This window comes from Jaculus jaculus, chromosome 11, assembly GCF_020740685.1.
Source record: "Jaculus jaculus isolate mJacJac1 chromosome 11, mJacJac1.mat.Y.cur, whole genome shotgun sequence".
NCBI classification, from domain to species: domain Eukaryota; kingdom Metazoa; phylum Chordata; class Mammalia; order Rodentia; family Dipodidae; genus Jaculus; species Jaculus jaculus.
The window spans coordinates 113,149,091-113,172,177 of NC_059112.1; the positions used below are offsets into that span (position 1 = coordinate 113,149,091).

General features: G+C 41.1%; 1 protein-coding gene across 2 annotated transcripts; it reads right to left on the reverse strand.

Annotated features, from left to right (window-relative positions):
* Positions 1-249: 249 nt before the first annotated feature.
* Slc33a1 (solute carrier family 33 member 1) lies at positions 250-22,248 on the reverse strand. 2 transcript variants are annotated; one of them, XM_004652102.2, is made up of 6 exons: positions 21,015-22,248; positions 7,185-7,375; positions 4,862-5,046; positions 4,309-4,426; positions 2,640-2,855; positions 250-1,204 (listed from the first exon to the last, which is right to left on the reverse strand). In XM_004652102.2, exons 1-6 carry the CDS (start codon positions 21,784-21,786, stop codon positions 1,037-1,039), a joined length of 1,650 nt encoding a protein of 549 aa, XP_004652159.1. In that variant the 5' UTR covers positions 21,787-22,248; the 3' UTR covers positions 250-1,036. The 2 variants fall into 2 exon arrangements, with proteins under 2 accessions (XP_004652159.1, XP_044986108.1); XM_045130173.1 differs by lacking the exon at positions 7,185-7,375 and having other exon boundaries at positions 21,015-21,155.
* Positions 22,249-23,087: the final 839 nt, after the last annotated feature.

Here is a 23,087-nt window from a genome sequence, read left to right on the forward strand (position 1 = left end):
TAGAGTGAAACCCTACCTTGAAAAACCAAAAAAGAAAAAAGAAAAAAAAAAAGGAAAAGAAAAAGAAAAAGAAACTGCCTGGGTGTGGTGGCACATGCCTTTATCTTACTACTTGGGAGGCAGATGTAGGAGGATTGCTATGAGTTTGAGACCAGCCTAACACTACATAGTGAATTCTAGGTCAGCCTGGGCTACAGCAAGACTCTGCCTTGAAAACACAAACAAAGAAAAAAAAAAAACTACTAGAAATGTAGGAGTTCATCTTTATTTTTAAAACTTTCCCATGAACATATATTCAGTACAAAATTTGATCCCTTTGTTAGCTGTCTGTGTTTGCGCCATGAAACGCTTGTGACAAAAATCATAGGTAACCCTTAGGGTAAAGGTCAACAAGAATTAAAGTATCTTTTGCAAAAAGGAGGTAAGGATGAAGAAATTAATAAATTAAAAAGATTCCTTTTATAAAAAATAGTTTGAATACTTTTTATAAATCTTTAATGCTTACAAAAGCAAGAAATACATTTTAAATAGTATTTTTAACAGATTCATTTGTACAATGTGAGTATAGTAAAAAAAAACCAACTAGTTTTAATAGACTACATTTTCTATTCGACAAATTCTACATAAAATTTAACAAATTTATAATTAAAGATGAGATTTTAACTGCCATAAACATTAAACTAGTAATAGTTAGTACCTGAATAATAAGCTTTGTTCCATTTAATACACTGTACCAAAATTTTAAATACTTGACTGCATTGTTTATCTCCTGTGATTATTGCATTGCAGCCTAAAATATGGTTTGGTCAGTAAATTAAAAGAAAAATCAAATGACAAGGCCAAGAAAGTTGTTTCCTGACCTTAAGTAAACTTTAAATACATTAACAAGGCAAGGAAAACATATGATCAAAAATATAGAGAAATCTCCATTTTTCAATCATTTGGCATTTAAAATAATATGTTATTACACACTGATTATCATAACTCTCAATAAAACTAAATTAGTTACCTCCTAAAATGTCCAATAATATATGTATTAGTTGCTCCTTTTACACTTCCATGAAGATGGTCCTTCGTCCTGTAACTTTTTAAATTTTGGACCAAGAAAGAACCACCAACCAAATCCAATGACAACACAGATAATGGATTCCACATAATAACCATCCAGTGCTGTAACACACGATCCACCTAGTTTTTTGCAAAGCTGCAAAAGTAAAATAATAATGACTATTCAACAATTTCATTGCTTTGTTTTACTTATTTTGCTTGTTTGAGGTAAGGTCTCACTCTAGCACAGGCTCACCTAGAACTTGCTCTGTAGCCCCAGGTTGGCCATAAACTCACTATGTATCTAAGAAAGACCTTGAACTTCCTTTATAGCATATGCTGGCCTCAAATTCACAATTCTATCTCAGTTTCACAAGTGCTGGAATTACAGGTATATGCCACCATGACTGAATATATAAAGACAATTCAATCTCTTCAATACTATCAACAGAATTAAAAATGATTTTGAACACTTGCTGTAAATCATAATCATTTGGAAATGTAAAGAAATCCCCAATGAACTTATTTTAGATGTAGTCTAATGTTATTTTGAAGTAATTTACCAACAAACCACTCACCATGCAGCTTTAGCTGCACCTGTTATATGAATGAACGGTTAGTGAAATTTTCCTTTTCCTAACATTGAAAAACTAGTTATTCCTTTTAATAGGTCAGTAATCCTCAAGGTGAAGGAGCAATTGCCCCTTCTTTGATAAAAAGCATTTTTTTATTTGTATTTTATTTATTTATAAGCAGACAGACATAGAAGAGAAAAAGACAGAGAAGGAATGAGCACATCAGGGCCTCCAGCTGCTGCAAATGAACTGCAGACGCATGGGCTTCTTTGTGCATCTGGCTTTACATGGGTACTGAGGAATTAAATCCATGTCATTATCCTTTGCAGTCAAGCACCTTAACCACTGAGCCATCTCTCCAGCCCTGAAAAGCATTTTTTTTTTTTTTTCCGAGGTAGGTTATCACTCTGGTCCAGGCTGACCTGGAATTAACTATGTAGTCTCAGGGTGGCCTCAAACTCATAGTGATCCTCCTACCTCTGCCTCCCTAGTGCTGGGATTAAAGGCGTGTGCCACCACACCCGGCCCTGAAAAGCATTTTTACATAAACTCATCTGACTTCAACATACTAATTGTGATGGGGTTAAAATATGTAGATTTTGGGCTGGGGAGATGGCATAGCAGTTAAAGATACTTCCTTGCAAAGTGTGCTAGCCTATGTTCAACTCCTGAGCAGACATGTAAAAGCCAGATGCAAAAATGGAGCATATATTCATTTGCAGTGGCAAGAGACTCTGGTATACCCATACACTCACATACACAAACAAATAAATTAATTAAAAAAATAGCAGGGCATATACCTTTAATCTCAGGACTTGAGAGGCTGAGATAGGAGTATCATGGTGAGTTTGAGGCCAGCTAATGTGATATCCTACCTCAAAAAAGCAACCCCTCCCACAAAATATATATGAGAAACTACCAGCAGATATAATTTTAAGAAAGAATAAATAGACCTAAAAGTAAACAAGAAATTAGTATCCTAAAAATAGCTTAATGTTGTCTAAAATTAAAACATACCTCAATACCATCAGGTGTCCGACAATTCTGGTTTGATGCTCCTACACACTCTTTCACTGTAAGGGGATCCACCAGCCAAAGAGCTACTGTAGAAGGCCAGTTTCCTCCCAGATTAGAGACAGTATTTAAAAGGGTCATGTATGTTCCTCCAATAAGTGGGTCACTGACTTTTGCATTGAAAGCCATTATGGAAACATACATGCTATACAATGTAACCTATAAAACAAAATGTAAAACATCTTAGTGATGGGATTAGACTTCCTTTCTTTTCCACTTTCCTTTCTTTTGAGGGAAGGGGTTGGAAATTGAACACAGGGCCTCAAGTAGGATACCATGAGCTCTACCACTGAGCTCAATCTCTGGCTCCCAGCTTCTATGGTTATGTTTCTAAAGTTATTCCCTAAATTAGATATACACAGAAGAAAAATAACATTTCAAATTTATGTTACAAAATACAGAGAAAAACCTTAGAGGACAAAAATTAAGAACCAGGGGCCGGAGAGATTGCTTAGTGGTTAAAGAGCTTGCCTGCAAAGCCTAAGTACCTATGTTCTACTCTCCAGATCCCACATTAGCCATATGCACAAAGGTGAGGCAATTGCAAGGTTGCACATGCCCACGAGGTGGCGCAAGCATCTGAAATTCGATTGCAGTGGCTGGAGGCCCTGACATGTCCTCTGCCCCTCTGCCTCTTTCTCTATCTCAAATAAATAAATTAAAAAAATTCAAAGTGACTGTAATACACATTAGTCATAAGTGTAATTGAATGTTAAATGTTACTATTGAGCCTCTGCCATTTATTTAACTTACATATCCAGAACACAAGTTGTTACTATGAAACAGCAGCTTAGGTGAGGCTAAATCAAAGTGGTATCACGTTTCAGGGATTATAAACAAATGTAACAAAGGAAGAAAAGAAATTAGCACATAGATGACAAAATTTTAAAGGGTAAGTTTAAATCTAATACAGAGTCTAAGCCAAAGCGTGGGACTTTTGATGTAGTAGCTATCTCAGTACCTTAAGGAAGAAGAGGCAGAAAATGGCTTGGTGAAGCTGAGCATGGTGGTGCATGCCTTTAATTGCAGCACTAGAGAGTTCAAGGCCAGCCTGAGACTACATAGTGAATTCAAGGTCAGCCTGGATTAGATAGAGACCCTACCTTGAAAACCAAGAAAAAAATAAGAAAGAGAGAAAGAAAGAGAGAGAGAAAGAGAGAGAGAGGGAGAGAGAGAGAAAGGGAAAGAAAGAAAGTAAGAAAGAAAGAAAGAAAGAAAGAAAGAAAGAAAGAAAGAAAGAAAGAAAGAAAGAAAGAAAGGGAAAGGAAAGGAAAGGAAGGAAGGAATTGGCACGGTGGTTCATACCTCCAATCCAGAATTGAGAGACTGAGATGAGAGAGAAGAATCACTGAAAGTTCAAGTTTGAGGACAGTGTGGGTTACACAGGAAGTTTAAGGATATCCTGGGATATACAGGGAGACCCTGTCTCAATATAAGAAACTCCCTTTCCATGAAGAGAACTTATTAAACTAAAAATTTGACTTAAGCTTCATCAAATGATTTTCTCATTGTCAGATCCATATGTAAACCTTAAATGTTATTATCATTGCAGTAGATAGAATTTTTTTCTTGATTTTACACACAACAGTTTACTTCCAAAAAGCTAGCTTACCTGATGCAATGCATAACTCAGCAGCACTATAACATAGTAATATACAGGGAACCCCCCTTGATGCTTTACTTTAGGAGTCCACCAAACTAGCAAAGCATATTCTAATCCAAGCAATAATCTATAAAAAAAAAAAAAAAAAAACCACATTGAGTTAATTTCCATGTTAGGTTAAAGAATAAGAAAACCAAAACCTGTGTGCATGTATTTAAAACCTGCTAGAATGTTAAAAATAGGTAAGAGAAGCTGGGTGTGGTCACATATGCCTTTAATCCCAGCACTGGAGAGGCGGAGGTAGGAGAATTGCTGGGAATTTGAGACCACCCTGAGACTACATAGTGAATTCCAGGTCAGCATGGGCTACAGCGAGACCCTACCTCGTAAAAACAAAAAGTAAAACAAAACAAAAAAATGTGAGAGTCCACCTAAATGACATTGACAATTGATATTAAAGATGCTTTCAAGCCACATCACCTCTCCAAACATTCCACATGATATGATAGTGATGGCTGCTCTTCATTAGAACCTGGATTATTTAGTAATGTTTGGACTTTACCTGTAGGGCATGGCTTTGTAAAATACGTTTAGTGGCTGGGGACCTGCAGTGTATTTGCTGATAATCAGAGGTAATACTATCTGCACAGGAACCATTGGAACTGCCAATAAGGCTAAATGTTCTTTAGGTACTCCTTCTTCTACCAATTTCAGTCCTGTTACTGCGTCTGCTGCTGAAAAGCCGATCTGTAACATACAAACAAATAGACTTTTAGGATCTGGAGAAATGGCTGAGTGGTTAAAGGTGCTTCTGAGAGCCTGACAGCTTGGGTTCAGTTCCCTAGTACCCATGTAAAACCAGATGCACAAAATGGTGCATGCTTCTAGAGTTACACTGCATGGGCAAGAGACCCTAGTGTACCCATTCATTCTTGACCTCTCTCTCTCTCTCTCCTTCTACTTGCAAATTAACTAAAAGAAAAAAAAAAAAAAAAAGGAAAGGGAGCTGGAGAGACGGCTTACTGGTGAAGTCACTTGCCTGCAAAGCCAAAGGACTCAGGCTCAACTCCCCCAGACCCACATAAGCCAGATGTCCAAGTGGACACATGCATCTGGAGTTCATGTGCAGTGGCTGGAGGCCCTGGTATGCCCATTCTCTCTCTCTCTCTCTACCTGCCTTTTTCTGTATCTCTCTCTCTCAAATAAATAAATAAAATACATATTTTTAAAAAGGAAAGTATAAATAAATAAATAAAGCCAGGCATGGTGGCACACACCTTTAATCCCAGCATTTGGGAGGCAGAGGTAGGAGGACCACCGTGAGTTCGAGGCTACCCTGAGACTATATACTGAATTCCAGGTCAGCCTGAGCTACAGTGAGACCCTACATTGAAAATCAATAAATAAATGTGTGTGTGGGGGGGGGGGGGGCTGGAGATACGGTTTGGTGGTTAAGGCACTTGCTTGCAAAAGCCAATGGTCCCAGGTAAGCCAGATGCACAAAGTAGTGCATGTGTCTTGAGTTCCTTTGCAGTGGCTGAAGGCCCCCTGGTGTGCCCATTTCCTTTCTCTCTCTCTGCCTCTTCCCCCACCCAAAACAAGTAAAATAAAATAAAAGTTTTTTTTTTTTTTTTTTAAGGGCTAGAGAGAATAGATGGCTTAGCAGTTAAGGGGCTTGCCTGCGAAGTCTAAAGATCCAGGTTCGATTCCCCAGTACCCACATAAACCATAGGTGGTGCATGCATCTGGAGCTTATTTGTAGTAGCTAGAGACCTAGGTGCGCCTTTATCTGTCTCTCTCTCTACCAAGGAAATAAATAAAATAGTTGGCCGGGCATGGTGGTGCACGCCTTTAATCCCAGCACTTGGGAGGCAGAGGTAGGAGGTATCACTGTGAGTTACAGGCCGTCCTGAAAATATGTAGTGAATTCCAGGTCAGCCTGAGCTAGAGTGAGATACTACCTTGAAAATTCAAAAAAAAAAAGGGGGGGAATACATCCCTGATACTGAAAACTTAAAACAGGGGTAGTCATGAGCCCTTAGGGGTGTAACATCTGATGATGTCTGGAAAAATGTATATACTATGCTTATCAAACTGCCCAGTAAGCACTTCTCTTAATATTTATACCCTTATATTAACACTACTCTCACTTTGGGTAGAGAATCTTCTCTTTTCAGATGGCAGTGACCTTGGGATGACTCAGAAGGTATTATAGTGCTGGAAAGAAGTGACTGAAGTACTGAGTAACATCTCAATCACATCTTCCAAGGCTCAGGGTCTAATGCGGAAGAGGTGGTGGAAAGAATGTAAGAGCCAAAGGAAGGGTAGAACTCCTTACAATATGCTCCCTCCAGACATAAAATGGCCTGGATATCCATGACCCCATAGTGCCTGACACTACCTACACAAGACCATCATAAGAGGAGGAAAAGATCATGACATCAAAATAAAAGAGAGGCCGGGCGTGGTGGTGCACGCCTTTAATCCCAGCACTCGGGAGGCAGAGGTGGGAGGATTGCCGTGAGTTCGAGGCCACCCTGAGACTCCATAGTGAATTCCAGGTCAGCCTGGGCTACAGTGAGACCCTACCTCGAAAAACCAAAATAAAATAAATAAATAAATAAATAAAAAATAAAAGAGACTGATTGAGATGGGGAGGGGATATGATGGAGAATGGAATTTCAAAGGAGAAAGTGGAGGAAGAGAAGGTATTACCATGGGATATTTTTTATAATCATGGAAAATGTTTTAAAAAATTTGAGAAAAAAATAATAATAAAAAAAGGAAAATATTTTCATTACTAAATCCTAGTGGTACTAGAAAGGGACTAATGGAAAGGCACTGAAAGTATTCAATAATGATAACTTTGTTTACAAAGCTCTTACCTTTGAAGTTAGAATCAGAAGGCAAAATGCCAGAACTGCTGGCATTTTTATAATTGCAAAAAGCAGCTTGTAAGTGTCTGTGATTCCCTGGGTTTCTTCTTTAGCTACTGATACTTCTTTGTTTTCTCTTTTCAGAAGGGCAACTAATGTTGTTGTTATTAAAAATACAGTTCCCCAGAAAAAAAGAAAATCTGAAATTAAGAAGGGTTTAAATTTGTAATTAATTGTTGAAATTATGTAACTTCATAAATACTAGATATACATCTTTCCCTCAACCTAAAAAAAGAAAAAAGTTTAAGTGACTCATGTTAGAGATACAGCAGATAAATGAAATAGCCCTGTTAATAAAAATAGACTGATACTAGGAAACAAACTTTACAGAAATGTGTACAACTGAGCAGAATAAAACACAAGTCTACAGTGTCATTTTATTTAAGGATAGTAATGAAGGGACACATGATTTTTATCTCCGCATTATTAAGTCATACTCAAGCAATTTTATTCATTCATTCATTTACTGAGATAATATCTCATGTAACCCTTGAACTCACTGTGTAGCCAAAGGTAACCTAAATTTCTGATCCTATCTTATTATTATTACTTGGTTTTTTCAAGGTAGGGTCTCACTGTAGACCAGGCTGACCTGGAATTAATTACGTACTCTCAGGGTGGCCTTGAAGTCACAGCTGGGATTAAAGGTATGTGCCACTACGCCCAGCTGATCCTCTTGCCTCTACTTCCCCAGTTCTGGAATTACGGGTGTGAGCCAGTGTATACTGGGAACTGAACCCAGGGCTTTGTGCATGCTAAGCAAACATTTTTACCAACTGGGCTACATTCCCAGCCTAGTTCTATATTTTCTAAAATTATTTTTTTGGCTGGGGAAATGGCTTAGCGGTTAAGGTGTTTGCCTGCAAATCCTACAGACCTTGGTTTGATTCCCCAGGACCCATGTAAGCCAGATGCACAAGGGGATGCATGCATTTGGAGTTCATTTGCAGTGGCTGGAGGCCTGGCACACCCATTCTCTCTCTCAAATAAATAAATAAATAATACTTTGAAAAATAAAATTAATTTTTGATAATTGTATATGTATGGGTAATGTATTTCTTTTTAAAAATTTTTATTAATTAAAGAGAGAGGGGCAGATAGAGAGAGACAATGGGTGTGCCAGGACCTCTAGCCAGTGCAAACAAACTCCATATGCATGTGCCACCATGTGCATCTGGTTTATGTGAGTTCTGAGGTATTGAACCTGGGTCCTTAGACTTCCCTGATTAGTGCCTTGACTAAGCCACATCTCCAGCCCTGTAATATATTTCAATCACATTTTACCCCACCTCCCCAATAACCTTCTTTTGTCCACTTTCCACTCATACTGAACCTCTTCTTTCCAACTGGTCCTGCTTCTGTTTTAATGTCTTTTTTTGTGTATGTGTGTGGTGGGGGAGTTTACTGAGTTTAACTGGGGTTGCTTGCATGAGCATGGGTTGGGAATTATTTGCTGGCACCTGGGCAACCCAGTAGCTATACCACTGAAGAAAATGTATCTTGGGCTGGAGAGATGGCTTAGCAGTTAAGGCATTTGCCCGCAAAGCCAAAGAACCCAGGTTTGATTCCCAGGACTCATGTAAGCCAGATGTACAAGGGGCACATGCACCTGAAGTTCATTGGCAGTGGCTACAGGCCCTGGTGCATCCATTCTCATTCTCTGCTTGCAAATAAATAAATAAAAATTTTTTTAAAAGAAAATGTATCTTTTTTTACCAGCCAACTGTTGACTGGCCCAATTTCCTTATAAAGGTTGTTGCCTCATAAATCCTTGCCCTGAATTAAATTATGACAGCTCAGATGATAAAGAATAAGTGATTGAAATGGGCATAGTGGTGCATATTTGTAGCACTAGGGAGGCTGAGGTAAGCCTGGGCTACAAAATTAATTCAAGGATAGCTTAGGACACAGAGCATGACCCTGTCTCAAAAAACAAAAACAGGGCTGGAGAGATGACTCAATGGTTACAGGTGCTTGCTAACAATGCCTGATGCCCAAGTTCATCCCAAGTATCCACATAAAGCCAGATGCACAAAGGGACACATGCATCTGGACTTCCTTCAAAGTGGCAGGAGGCCCTGATATGCCCATTATTTCTCTCCCTTAAATAAAAAGAAAACCAGGCCAGGCATGGTGGCACATGCCTTTAATCCTAGCACTGGGGAGGCAGAGGTAGGAGGATTGCTATGGATTCGAGGCCACCCTGAGACTACATAGTGAATTCCAGGTCAGCATGGACTAGAGTGAGACCCTACCTTGAAAACAAACAAACAAAATAAATAAATTAATTAATTAATTAAAAGAAAGAAAACCAAAAATATTGGTTGAAAAAACAAACATAGGCTATGGGGATAACTCAGTGGTTACTGCCCAGCACCCACCTAAAACTGGATGCACAATAGCACATGCATGTGATTCCAATGCATCTACAACAATGGGAGGCAAAGCCAGGAGAATCCAAAGCTGCAAGTCTAGTCTGACAGTTTGTTTGCAGTATCAAAAGACCTTGTCTCTGCTGGAGTGATGGCTTAGTGATTAGGCACTTGCCGGCAAAGACAAAGGACCCAGGTTTGATTCTCCAGGACCTACGTAAGCCAGATGTACAAGGTGGTGCATGTGTCTGGTGTTCGTTTGCAATGGCTGGATGCCCTGGCATGTCCATTCTCATTCTCCTTCTCTGCCTCTCTCTATCAAATAAGTAAATAAAATATTCAAAAAAAAAAAAAAAAAGACCTTGCCTCAATCAGCCCCAGGTTGATGGTAACAGACACTTAGAATAATCAAAACCTACCAGGCATGGTGGTGCATGTCTTTAATCCCAGCACTCAGGAGGCAGAGGTAGGAGGATCGCTGTTTGAGGTCACCCTGAGACTACATAGTCAATTCCAGGTCATCCCCAGCTAGAATTGAGACCCTATCTTGAAAAACAACAACAACAACAACAAAAGAATAATCAAAACCTGTGAAAGCAGAAATCCAGAGACTACAAAGAACTCAAAACTAAATCACATTGCCGACAGGCCTGTCATGGCTCAGGAAACATTGTAGAAGAGGGAGTGGAAAGATTGTAAGAGCCATAGAGCAGGTAGGAATACTCTTGAGGCAAGGTCTCCTCTACCCCATAGGGACTGACTGAGGCCTTTATGATCCCACAGTGATTACCATAACCCCACTGAGGAGGGGCCTCCAGGGTAATGGGAGTTGGGGGGATGGGATAATAGTGTATAACCTGTTATAGATAAAAGATTTCTTTCTTTTTTTTTTTTTTTTTGGTTTTTCAAGGTAGGTTCTCACTCAGAGATAGGAGGACTGCTGTGAGTTAGAGGCCACCTTGAGACTACAGAGTGAATTCCAGGTCAGCCTGGGCTACAGCGAGACCCTAGCCCCCAAAAAGACCTTGTCTCAAAGAAGCTGAAGCATAAACACCTTGAAGTACACACACACACACACACACACACACACACACACACAACCACAGCCAGGCATGTTGACACTAGCTTGTAATTCTAGCACTTAGGAGGTCAGGAAGATCAAAGTTCAAGGTCATCCTTAACTACACAGTGAGTTCAAAGCCAGCCTGGAAATATGTGAATATGTGAAACTGTCTCAAAATTAGAAGAAAACAAAAGCAAAACAAGAAACCACATGATTATTTACAATAGATTTCCATCTTTTATTATTCAAGTTTCTATTGTGTTTAGTCTTAAGAATAAACTCTCTTCAATACAGTGGTAGAGAAGCAACTTCATACTTGTAGGCACAGAATGAAGACATAAGTATATTGTCTGGATTGTTTCAGTGAAAAACAGCTAAGCCATGCGCTTATTTATTCAGACTAACTGCCTAAAGAATCTGCTTAACAGCTACAAATAGTAATGATAGCACAGGCATCATGAATCAAGTATACACCATGTGCCATAAACACACAAAGTGTTATACACATGTCATTTCCTTTACCACAACTCAGCAGCTTATGTCACCACTAGCCCTAATTTCCGGATCAAGTTGCCCAAAACTACATTCTAAATCAGTTTAAAAACTATAATATGGGGCTGGAGAGATGGCTTAGCAGTTAAGGTGCTTGCCTGCAAAGCCAAAGGACCCAGGTTCAACTCCCCAGGACCCATGTAAAACAGATGCACCAAGTGGAGCATGCATCTGGACTTCGATTGCAGTGGCTGGAGGGTCTGGCATGCCAATTCTCTCTCTCTCTCTCTCTCTCTCTCTTTCTCTCTCTCCCTATTTATCTTCTTCTCTCAAATAAATAAAATAAATTAAAACAACTATAATATGATGCCTTACATAATTAAGTGCAAAATTGTATCTCACTAATCACCCTGAGTTTCTGTATCTGTGAAATAAGAGGGCTTAGCTAGAAAATCCCAAGATGCTATCCTTTTTTCTTTCTTCCTTCCTTCCTTCCTTTCTTTTCTTTCTTTTTTGTTGTTATTTTGAGGTAGGGCCTAGGCTGACCTGGAATTCACTACGTAATCTCAGGGTGGCCTCAAACTCACTGCTATCCACCTCCCTCTGCCTCTCAAGTGCTGGGATTAAAGACGTGCACCACCACACCTGGTTTATCCTTTTCTTTTCAACAGGGCTGGGCCTCAATCTTGTGATTTCCCTGCCTCAGGCTCCTCAGTGCTAGAATTACAAGCACGTGCCATTCAGCCTGACCTTGAACTGAGTCTTGCTCTTACTGATGTGTTAGCTGAAGGCCATGACTACAGCTTAAACTTCATTTATGATGAAAGCGTATACTATGTTTAGTTCAATTTTACTTGAATACAGACTAATTTAGGCAAGCATGCTATCCAGTGAGCTTTATCCCCAGCCCCCATTTTAAAATTAAAGCTGGGTATAATGGTGCGTTTCTGTAAACCCAACACTCAAGAAGCAAAGACAAGAAGATCCCGAGTTCAATACCAGCCTGGGCTAAATACCAAGACCCTGTCTAAACTAAAGATAAATTTATGAGACAGAGATACAACTTCAAAAATCTCCTAAATCAAAATCTCCTAAATTTGATCTCATACTGTTTCAATTAGTTCGCATTATCTAAAAAGAAATTTTTTATTTAAAAAATGTATTTAAGAGAGAATAAAACAGCTGGGTGTGGTGGCACATGCCTATAATCCCAGCACTTGGGAGGCAGAGGTAGGAGGATCGCCATGAGTTCGAGGCCACCCTGAGAATACGTAGTGAGTTCCAGGTCAGCCTGGACTAGAGTGAGACCCTATCTCAAAAAACGAAAAAAAAAAAAAAAAAAAAAAAACCTGAGAGAGAGAGAGAGAGAGAGAATAAAACAGAAACAGACGGACAGAGAATATGCACCTGCCAGGGCCTCCTGTTGCTGCAAATAAACCCTAGATGCATGAGCCACTCTGTGCATTTGGATACAGGAGAATCCAACCTGGGCTGCCAGACTTTGCAAGTTAGCACTGAGCCATCACCCCAGTGTGAGGTCTATTTGGGGGAGGAGGGTGGGGTCTCATTCTGATCTGGAATTCACTATGTAGTCTTAGGGTGGCCTTGAACTCACAGCAATCCTCCCACCTCTGCCTCCTATGTGCTAGGATTAAAGGCATGAGCCACCATGTCTGGCTGAGAAATATTTTAGTAAGAATACATTGTGGGGCTGGAGAGAGGGCTTGGTGGTTAACCACTTGTCTGTGAAGCCTAAGGACACCAGTTCGAGGCTCTATTCCCCAGGACCCACATTAGCCAGATGCACAAGGGGGTGCACACATCTGGAGTTCGTTTGCAGTGGCTGGAGGCTTGCTCTCTGCCTCTTTCTCTGTCTGCTGCTCTCAAATAAATAAATAAAAATAAACAAAAAAAATACATTGTGGAAAAATTTCAGGCTAGAGAGATGGCTTAAGCAGTTAAAGCACTTGCCTACTGACCAGGTTTGATTCTCCAGGACCCACGTAAGCCAGCTGCACAAGGTGGTACATGCATCTGGAGCCAATTTGCACTGGCTAGAGGCCCTGGCACACAAATTCTCTCCCTCCCTCTCTCCTTCCCTCCCTCCCTCCCTCTCCCTCTCTCTCTCTTTCTTTCTTTCTCTATCTGCCTCTTTTTCTGTCTCTCAAATAAATAAAATATTTAAAAAAAATTTTGTGCTGGGCATGGTGGCGCATACCTTTAATCCCAGCATTCAGGAGGCAGAGGTAGGAGGATCGCTGGGAGTTCAAGGCCACCCTGAGACTACATAATGAGTTCCAGGTCAGCCTGGGCCAGATGTGAGGCTCTCTCAAAAAAAACAAACAAACAAAAAAAAAAAACTTTGCAAGAACTTCTAATAAAACTTCTAATAAAAAAAAAGCAGAAGACTTCTACCAAATGTTGTTCTAATTCTTTTGTTAATGTCTTAACACCATTTGTGTTGTAAAACCATTCTTTTCCACTGTCAGAAGAGGTAGAGAAAGTAAATAGCACCATCTGATGGAACACCCTTGGCTCCCAGTAATGTATGGAAATTAACTTTAGTCCTCCCAAAGCCAGTGGTGGGCAGTTTCTGACCTACATAACTGCAGGCTCCTTTCCACCTCCTCATTTCTGGCACAGATGTCTATTTAACCAGTTAGAGAATGAAGGGACATCCACCAACCAGCTTAAGACTCTCAGGTTCATAGTAGGAGAAACTGAACCAGTATTTGGCCTCATGGGGATCAACAAATGAATTGTAGCAGAAATAGACTTTTATTTTTTATTTTTTTAATGTTCTTAGGGCTTGCCCATTAAAGAGAGTTAAAAGAATTTTTGGCTGGATTTATTGGCTCAGTTTATAGCCCCAGCACAGACCACAGGATAGGTTGAAGTAGGAGTTCTCCATGTGTTCAAGATCTGCTTGGGCTACAGTGAATTCCAGGTCAGCCTGGGCTAGAGTGAGATCCTACCTTGAAAAACAAACAAACAAGCAAGCAAAAAGCCCAGCAAGAGGGCAGGAGAGATGGTTTAGCAGTTAAGGCACTTGCCTGTGTTCTACTCTCCATATCCCACATTAGCCAGACACACAAAGGTAAGGCAAGAGCAAGGTTGCACATATCCACTAGGTAGTGCAAGCATCTGGAGTTCGATTTCAGTGGCTGATGCCCTGGCGCACCAACTCACTCTCTCTCTCAAAATAAAAAAACAAAAACAAGCCGGGCGTGGTGGCGCATGCCTTTAATCCCAAGCACTCGGGAGGCAGAGGTAGAAGGATCACCGTTAGTTCGAGGCCACCCTGAGACTACATAGTGAATTCCAAGTCAGCTTGGACTAGAGTAAAACTCTACCTCACAAAAACAAAATAAATAAATAAATAAGTAAGTAAATCACTCCCACATTGCTGATAGGAAGATAAAATGGCACATCCAGTGGGGCATGATGGTGCACATCTGTAATCCCAGCACTTGGAGCACTGGAGGATCATGAATTCAAGGCCAGCCTGGCCTATACAGTTTTGCCTAAAGTCAAACAAAACGCTGAGCACTGTGGAAAATACTCTACTATAATCCTTCAAAACTAAAAGTGGACTTTCCACAGGACCTAGCATTTGCATTCTTGGACATTTATCCCAGGAGGTAAATTTCATTTTCAGACAGGAAGAGACAAACACTGAAAACTGCCCAAACTCCTTCAGTGGATGTATAGTGAAATAAATGGTGGCATGTCTGACAAATGCCAATACTCTTCTCATTATTAAAAAGGAACAATCCACTAATGTAATTATGAAAGTATGCTAATTGAAAAGAGCCAATTACCAAGAGGATACACACATTAGATGATTTTATTTATGTAACATTTCTGAGATAACAATTATAAACATAGAAAACACGCCCAACACGATGGCTCATTCCTGTAATTCTAGTACTTGTGAGGCTGAGGAGAGGATCACAAGTTTACGTTCAGCCTGGGCTACACTGTGAGTTCCAGGACAGCCTAGGCTACAGAGTGAGACTGTCTCAAAATAACAATCAGAATAAAGAAAAAACAGATTATAGGTGGGCATAACATGAAGGAATCTTATGGTAACTTAATCAAGCAGTCATAACTTACTGGTGTTTGTTACACAAGAGTACATATAAGATAAAACTGCATAGGACCCCTCCCCCACATGTTTAGCTGGTGAAATCTGAATAATAAAGTCTATAGATCATATCACATCAATTTCTTGGTTTTCATATTATTTTGTAAGTGGACTTTTCACATGAAAGCTTTTTCCCAGGTCTCTTACTTGACAAAGAAAGCACACAGTACCATGCTCCCTTTCTTCTGTATTAGAAAAAAAAAAAAAGATTTTAAGATCTTCTTTCTGAGGTATGGGCCTCTGGTTTTTAAGATTCTCTAAATCTATTAACTCCTGTATTCCTCCATTTATTTATCTTAACAGCATTTGAGAGTAAGTTCAAATTTGTATGAAAGATCTACCAGATTTATTACCTGGTTCCACTGAAGGCAAAAAAGAAATAAGTTCTAGGACTTTATATATTATCTTTGAATGGTATGTACCTAGTTAGTTTTTTTTTTTTTTAAATAAGTCTTGCTTTAGCCCAGGCAAAGTTAGCTTTTATCAATTCCCCAGTACCCACATAAGCCAGATGGAGAAGGTAGCACATGCATCTATAGTTCTTTTTCATTGGCTGGAGGCCTTGGTACACCCATTCTCTCTCTCTCTGCCTCTTTCTCTGTCTCTCTCAAATAAATAAATACAAATAAACAAAAAAAAAATTTTTAAATATATCTTTATATATAGGGTTAGAGAGATGTCTTAGCAGTTAGTGCACTTGCCTGCAAAGCCAAAGGACCCAGGTTTGAATCCCCAGGACCCATGTAAACCAGATGCCCAAACTGGTGCATGTGTTTAGAATTTGTTTGCAGCAAATAAAGGCTCTGGTGCACCCATTCTCTGTCCCCCTCTCTATTTCTCACTCACAAATCAATAACATAAATAAGAAAATTTTTAAAAATTCTTTATATATATATATATATATATATATATATTTATATATATATATATGCTGGAAAGAAGTGACTGGAGTACTGAGTCGATCACACCTTCCAAGGCTCAGGGTCTAATGCGGAAGAGGTGGCAGAAAGAATGTAAGAGCCAAAGGAAAGGTAGGACTCCTTACAACGTGCTCCCTTCAGACACAAAATGGCCTGGATATCCATGACCTCATAGTGCCTGACACTACCATCATAAGAGGAGGAAAAGATCATGACATCAAAATAAAAGAGAGACTGATTGAGATGGGGAGGGGTTATGATAGAGAATGGAATTTCAAAAGGGGAAAGTGGGGGGAGTATTACCATGGGAATTTTTTGTTGTTGTTGTTCATTCTTATTTATTTGAGAGTGACAAAGAGAGAGAAAGAGGCAGAGAGAGAAAGAGAGAATGGGCGGTCCAGGGCTTACAGCCACTGCAAACTAACCCCAGATGCATTCGCCCCTTTGTGCATTTGGATGATGTGGGTCCTGGGGAACCGAACCTCGAACTGGGGTCCTTAGGCTTCACAGACAAGCAGTTAACCACTAAGCCATCTCTTCAGCCCCAACCATGGGATATTTTTCATAATCATGGAAAATGTTAATAAAAATTGAGGGAAAAAAAAAAGAAAAAAATATATATGTAGGAGGGTCACCATGAGTTCAAGGCCACCCTGAGACTACATAGTTAATTCCATAGTGAGACCCTACCTAGAAAAACCAAAAAAATACACACACACACACACACACACACACATCTTTAATTAGTTTATTAATTTCTGAGCAGACAGAGAAAGAAAAGGCATGCCATGCCCTCTAGCCACTATAAACAAACTCCAGATACATGGGCCACCTTGTGCATCTGGCTTACATGGGTACTGGGTAATTGAACCTGGCTCCTTAGGCTTCCCAGGCAAGCACCTTAACAGCTGAGCCATCTCTCTAGCCCTAGAAGTTAGCTTTTTTTTCGAGGTAGGGTCTCACTCTGGCTCAGGCTGACCTGGAATTCACTATGTAGTCTCAGGGTGGCCTTTAACTCACGGCGATCCTCCTACCTCTGCCTCCCGAGTGCTGGGATTAAAAGCATGCGCCACCACACCCGGCGAAGTTAGCTTTTAAAGTACTATATGAGATTGAAAAAATTTTTTAACTTGGGTACTGTGTGAATAGAATACTTTCTCTCTCTCTCTCTGCTTGCAAATAATTAATTTAAAAGATTTATTTATTTTTAATGCTGAAGGGATGGTTTAGTGGAAGGTGCTTGCCTGCAAAGCCAGAGGACCCAGGTTTGATTCCCCAGGTGGCACATGCATCTCGAGTTCATTTGCAGTGGCTGAAGGCCTTGGCATGCCATTCTCTCTCTTTCTCTGCTTCTTTCTCTCTCTCTCTCAAGTAAATAAATAAAATGTATTTTTTTGTTCATTTTTATTTATTTATTTGAGAGAGAGAGAGAGAAAGAGGCAGGGAGAGAGAGAGAATGAATGGGCGCACCAGGGCTTCCAGCCATTGCAAACAAACTCCAGATGCGTGCGGCCCTTGGTGCATATGGCTAACGTGGGTCCTGGGGAATCGAGCCTCGAACCTGGGTCCTTAGGCTTCACAGGCAAGTGCTTAACCACTAAGCCATCTCTCCAGCCCAAATTTAGTTTTTTGATATTTTATTTTTCTTTATTTATTTGAGAGAGAATTAGATAAGTGCCCTAACTGCTAAGCCATCTTTCCAGCCCTTAAAAACCAGATTTATTAACTATGTGTGATGGCACATGCGTATAATCTCAGCACTCAGGGAGCAGAGGCAGGAAGATCAAAGTTCTAGACTAACTTTATTTACATAATGAATACTGAGTTCCAGGTCATCCAGGGCAACATGGCTAAATCATCTCAAAAACAAAATATAGGCTGGGCATGGTGTCACATGTTTTCAATCCTAGCATTTGTAGTAGAAGGATTGCTGTGAGTTCAAGGCCACCCTGAAACTATATAGTGAATTCCAGGTCAGCCTGGGTTAGTGTGAGACCCTACTTCAAAATTCAAAAACAAGAGAGAAAGAGAGAGAAAATGAAAGGCTGATTTATAAATACTAAGATCTTTAGCTCTCTTTTTCTGCCACTAAACTCCAATATGTTTTTCCCTATCTTAATTGCTTCTTTACATTCTTACTACTGCTTCTAGAGAAGTCTCAAATACCATTCCACAGGATATTTTTTATGTCACTTTTATAAGTGGTTATAAAATTAAGAAACAGGGCTCTAGAAATGGCTCAGTAGTTAAAGGTACTTGCTTGCAAAGCCTGACTGTTTGGGTTCGATTTCCCACTTCCTACATAAAGCCAGATGCACAAAATGGTGCATGCATCTAGAGTTCATTTGCAGTGGCTAAATGCCATGGAGTGCCCATTATCTGTCTGTCTGTCTCTCTGCCTAAAAATAAATAAATAAATAAAACTGTAGCGACTAGAAAAAAAAAAAAAAAAGCTAAGAAATAAACAAGCCAGGGTGGTGGCACACACCTTTAATCCCAGAGGTAGGAGGATCACTGTGAGTTCCAGTTTAACCTGGGCTAGAGAAAGACCCTACCTTGAAACAAAACAAAATAAACAAACAAACAAAAAGGGAATGCAGAGCTTCTCTCTTTCTTTCTGTGTGTGTATGTGTGTTATATTCTAGCAGTTCTGGAATCTTACTGCTTGCTACAAGGCAACAATTTACTGGAGATAAAGCTCTCAGCTTTTAGAATGACAGGAATTTTCTTAGCTAATCATTGCCCCCTTCAAGTCCTCGTTGGCACCAAAAATCAGCAGACACCATTACCCATCTTGGTTTGCAAATCTCCATCATAAACTGAGTTCTTTCAAAGAAGAAAAGATCCCAGGTTTTAAGCAACCATGACACTAACACCTGGCAAATGAATGACCTAGATCAATTAAAACAAACAAACTAAAACCCTCTAGTTTGTTCTTAGTTATTATTATTATTTTTTTTAGGTAGGGTCTCACTCTAGCCCAGGCTGACCTGGAATTCACGTAGTCTCAGGGCAGCCTCAAACTCACCGCAATCCTACCTCTGCCTCAAGAGTGCTGGGATTAAAGGCATGTGCCACCACGCCGGGCGACATTAAGAACTTTTTAATCCAACTAAAATGTTTGAACCAGAAACCCACTAGATTTTACATTAAATTTAAAATGTAAGCTATTATAGAATTCCCTGGAGAACAAAGTTCAAGTTCCACAGTTATTCAAATAGCTCTTCATAAAAACAAATCAGCCTAAATACATCCCAGCAAAGAACAAAGTCAATGTGGGCTAGAGACCCTACCTCTAAAAACCAAAACCAAACAAACAAAAAAGCCAGAAACATCCCAAAAGAACATTTTTCAAAGGCAAAATATAAACCATGTGGAACACATCTTTAAAAAGCAAAAGCGGGCTGGAAAGATGGCTTAGTGGTTAAGGCACTTGCCTTCGAAGCCTAAGGACCCAGGTTTGATTCTCCAGGTCCCACATAAGCCAGATGTACATGGTGGCGCAAGCATCAGGAGTTCATGTGCAGTGGCTAGAGGCCATTCTCCCTTTCTCTCTCTCACTCTGGAATAAATAAAAAATTTAAAAAAGCAAAGGTGGGGCTGGAGAGATGGCTAATCACTTAAGGCGCTTGCCTGCAAAGCCAAAGGACCCAGGTTCAATTCCCCAGGACCCACATAGGCCAGATGCACAGGGGGGTGCATGCATCTGGAGTTCATTTGCTGCAGCTGGAGGCTCTGGTGCGCCCATTCTTTCTCTCTCCCTATTTATCTCTCTCAAATAAATAAAGAAAAAACATATTTAAAAAAGAAAAGGTGCACCGGGTGGATCATGAAAGTGTCTATGGGTCTCTAACTTGAAATTTCTTATTCTACGGGTTACCTTTCTCTGTATGCTGCTCTAATATACCTGGCTGGCTTTAGTGACACTTAAAAGAAGTTCATTTTAACAAAACAAAAACCATACTTGCTCTACCATAAAGATTGGCAGGAAATTCAAAAGCTGGATGTGCTGATACACGACTGTAATCTTAGTACTTGGGATAGGGCTGAAGAGTGACACAGGAGGACTGCATTTAAAGTCAGCTACACCCGGTTAAAAAAAAATCCAGTGACACTTTGAGAAATAATGCAGAATCAAAAAGATAAATATTGCATGTTTTCTTTCACATGCAAATTCTAGATATGTCTAGATAAATATGAAGGACTGTTTGGGGGTTAAAGTGGAAGGAGAACACCAACAGGTAATAATGGAGCATGAGCCAGGCTTGGCGGCTCACACCTTTAATCTCAGCACTCAGAAGGTGGAGGCAGGAGGATTGCTGTGAGTTTGAGGGCAGCCTGGGTGCACAGGGTGAGTACCAGGTCAACCTGGATTAGAATGAGACCCTACCTTGAAGAAAAAAAATATAAGGCCGGGCCTGGTGGTGCACACCTTTAATCCCAGCACTAGGGAGGCAGAGGTAGGAGGATTGCCATGAGTTCAAGGCCACCCTGAGACTTCGTAGTGAATTCCAGGTCAGCTGGGCTAGAGTAAGACCCTTCCTCGAAAAACAAAACAAATTTAAAACAATGGAACATGATTAGGAGCAAAGTACATACATGAATGAAAATCCCATAATGAAACACAAAATTTTGCACATTAATTTTAAAAAGAAATGAATTAAAAATTAAATGCCAGCAAAAAAAAAAAACCCAAAAAACCCTTCCACTGCAAGTCACAAACGTTCTCAAAAGGATACACAAGCATAAAACAGACCTAGAAATTTGATAGTTTAAATACACTACCTGAAAGAGTAACGATTCCCCTGGCTTGAGGCTCAAAGCGCAAATATTTGTTACAAAAGTCAGCAGATTCAAGAGCCAGAAACAAAACATTGCCCAAAAAATAGCCTGCTGTCTGGCCCACCGAATTGCAAGTGGAAGCATAGCCCACGTTCTCCCGGGATAACATAGTTAACGCCCAACCGTCCACAGCGATGTCCTGAGTGGCGGCCAGGAATTCAAATAAAAAGAATGTCACGGTGAGGGCCACCACATCGGGTGTTCTGCCATCGGTATTCCCAAGCAAATTGTCCACTTGAGTAGATAAATAGATCATGAAGAGTCCGAGTATATACTGTGTAGGGACAAGCCAAGATTTGCGACGACCGAAGTTTTTAAAGTAGACCGCGTCAACTAAGGGAGCCCAGAGCAACTTGAGACTGAAGGGCCAAAAGACGAAACTGAAGAAGGCCTGGTCGGTATAGCTAACGTTTTTGCTCTGCAAGATGAGAGGGATGCTTCCAGCCAGGCCTAAGGGAATGCCCTGAAGCACATAAAGAAAAAGCAGTAGCAAAACGCTGCTTAGTTCGGCCCGGAAGCTCCGTGGGGCTTTAGAGACCTCACTGGTGTCAGCATCGCTCATAAGAGCTCGGTCGGCTTCCCAGTCCACAGAGTCCTGACGACTGTCATCCCAGTCCCCCGGCGGCAGTGGACCGCTTTTCATATCCAGAGCGTGGCTGAACATCCCTGGCCGCCGCTGTCGACTGTTGTCCTTGTGGGAGACTGTCGGTGACATATCAGAGACGACGCAGAGCCCTGTCTGTGGTATGTCGGGGCAGAGCGTTTTGGACCCGTGTCTAGTTCCAGGTCCAAGGCAGTCGCTCCGGACCAGGATCTTGTGGCCTTAATGTGGGGAGGGAGGGTTTGGGGTGGCGAGAGCACTTCTTACTGTTGAAGGGAGCCAGACCCCTGGCTGGAGGCTCAGGGGATGTGGAAGTCCCTTGAAGCGGCTCCAAAGAGGCTGAAGAAGCCCCCTGGGCCGCCGCGCCGGGCCCGGGGCTGGCGGAAGGGCCCGTGTTGCTGCGATGGAAACGGGTTCCTAGGTGCTGCAAGCCGCAGGTCCCTCCAGCCGATCCACCTCCGGCTCGCGTAATTACCAATGCGGCCGAGACCACTTTCTTCACCTGACTCTAGGGTTACCGAATAACTTCCTGCCTCGCGCTTCAGGAAGTGGTTCCAGGCTCAAATAAATCCCTTCCCCGCCTCTAGAATAAGCCAATCAGGACATGCTCTGGTGGCCACGTTCGGAAACAATGTTTGGTGGGAACCATTAATCCCTGAGGCCCAGATCTCTGGGGAGGATAAATGCCGCGTACCGGGCTGCCAGGGGCGGGGCACGGCCAGAGCTCAGGCTCTAGGAGCGCATGTGAGTGTCTGGAGTGCGTGGGCCTCATCCATTGGCCCACGTCGATCACGTGACTGAGTTGCCAGGAGGTTTTTGGAGCAGTAATACTGTGCAGCTTCCGAAGCTGATAAATTGCTTGTGATATGCTCTGATTGTGGGTTCTGATCAGAATGGAGAACTGAGACAGTTTTGGTATTAGCAGGCAGGCTCTTTGTGCCCCTAAAATGGTATGAGAAGGCCTGACTGGGCTGGAGAGATGGCTTAGCAGTTAAGGCACTTGCCTGTGAAGCCTAAGGACGCAGGTTCGATTCTCCAGTACCCACATAGCCCAGATGCACATATTGTGCTTGTGTCTCGAGTTCGTTTGCAGTGGCTAGCGCTCCTGGCGTGTCCATTATCTTCTCTCTCTCTCTCCTTCAAATAAAGGAAGGAAATATTTAGAAAAAAAAAAAGAAGATGGGTGGGAGGACTCCAGTAGGCAGAGTGGGCGGCTAGGTGGGATACTGACTCATTACATCCAAATATCTTTTTAAGATTTTTAAAATTTTTATTTATTCATGGGAGAAAGGTGGAATGGGTGCTCCAGTGGCAAATGAACTTCACACCATGCGCCTCTATGTGCATCTGGCTTACGTGGGTTTTGGGAATTGAACCTGGATCTTTAGGCTTCACAGGCAAGTGCCTTAACCACT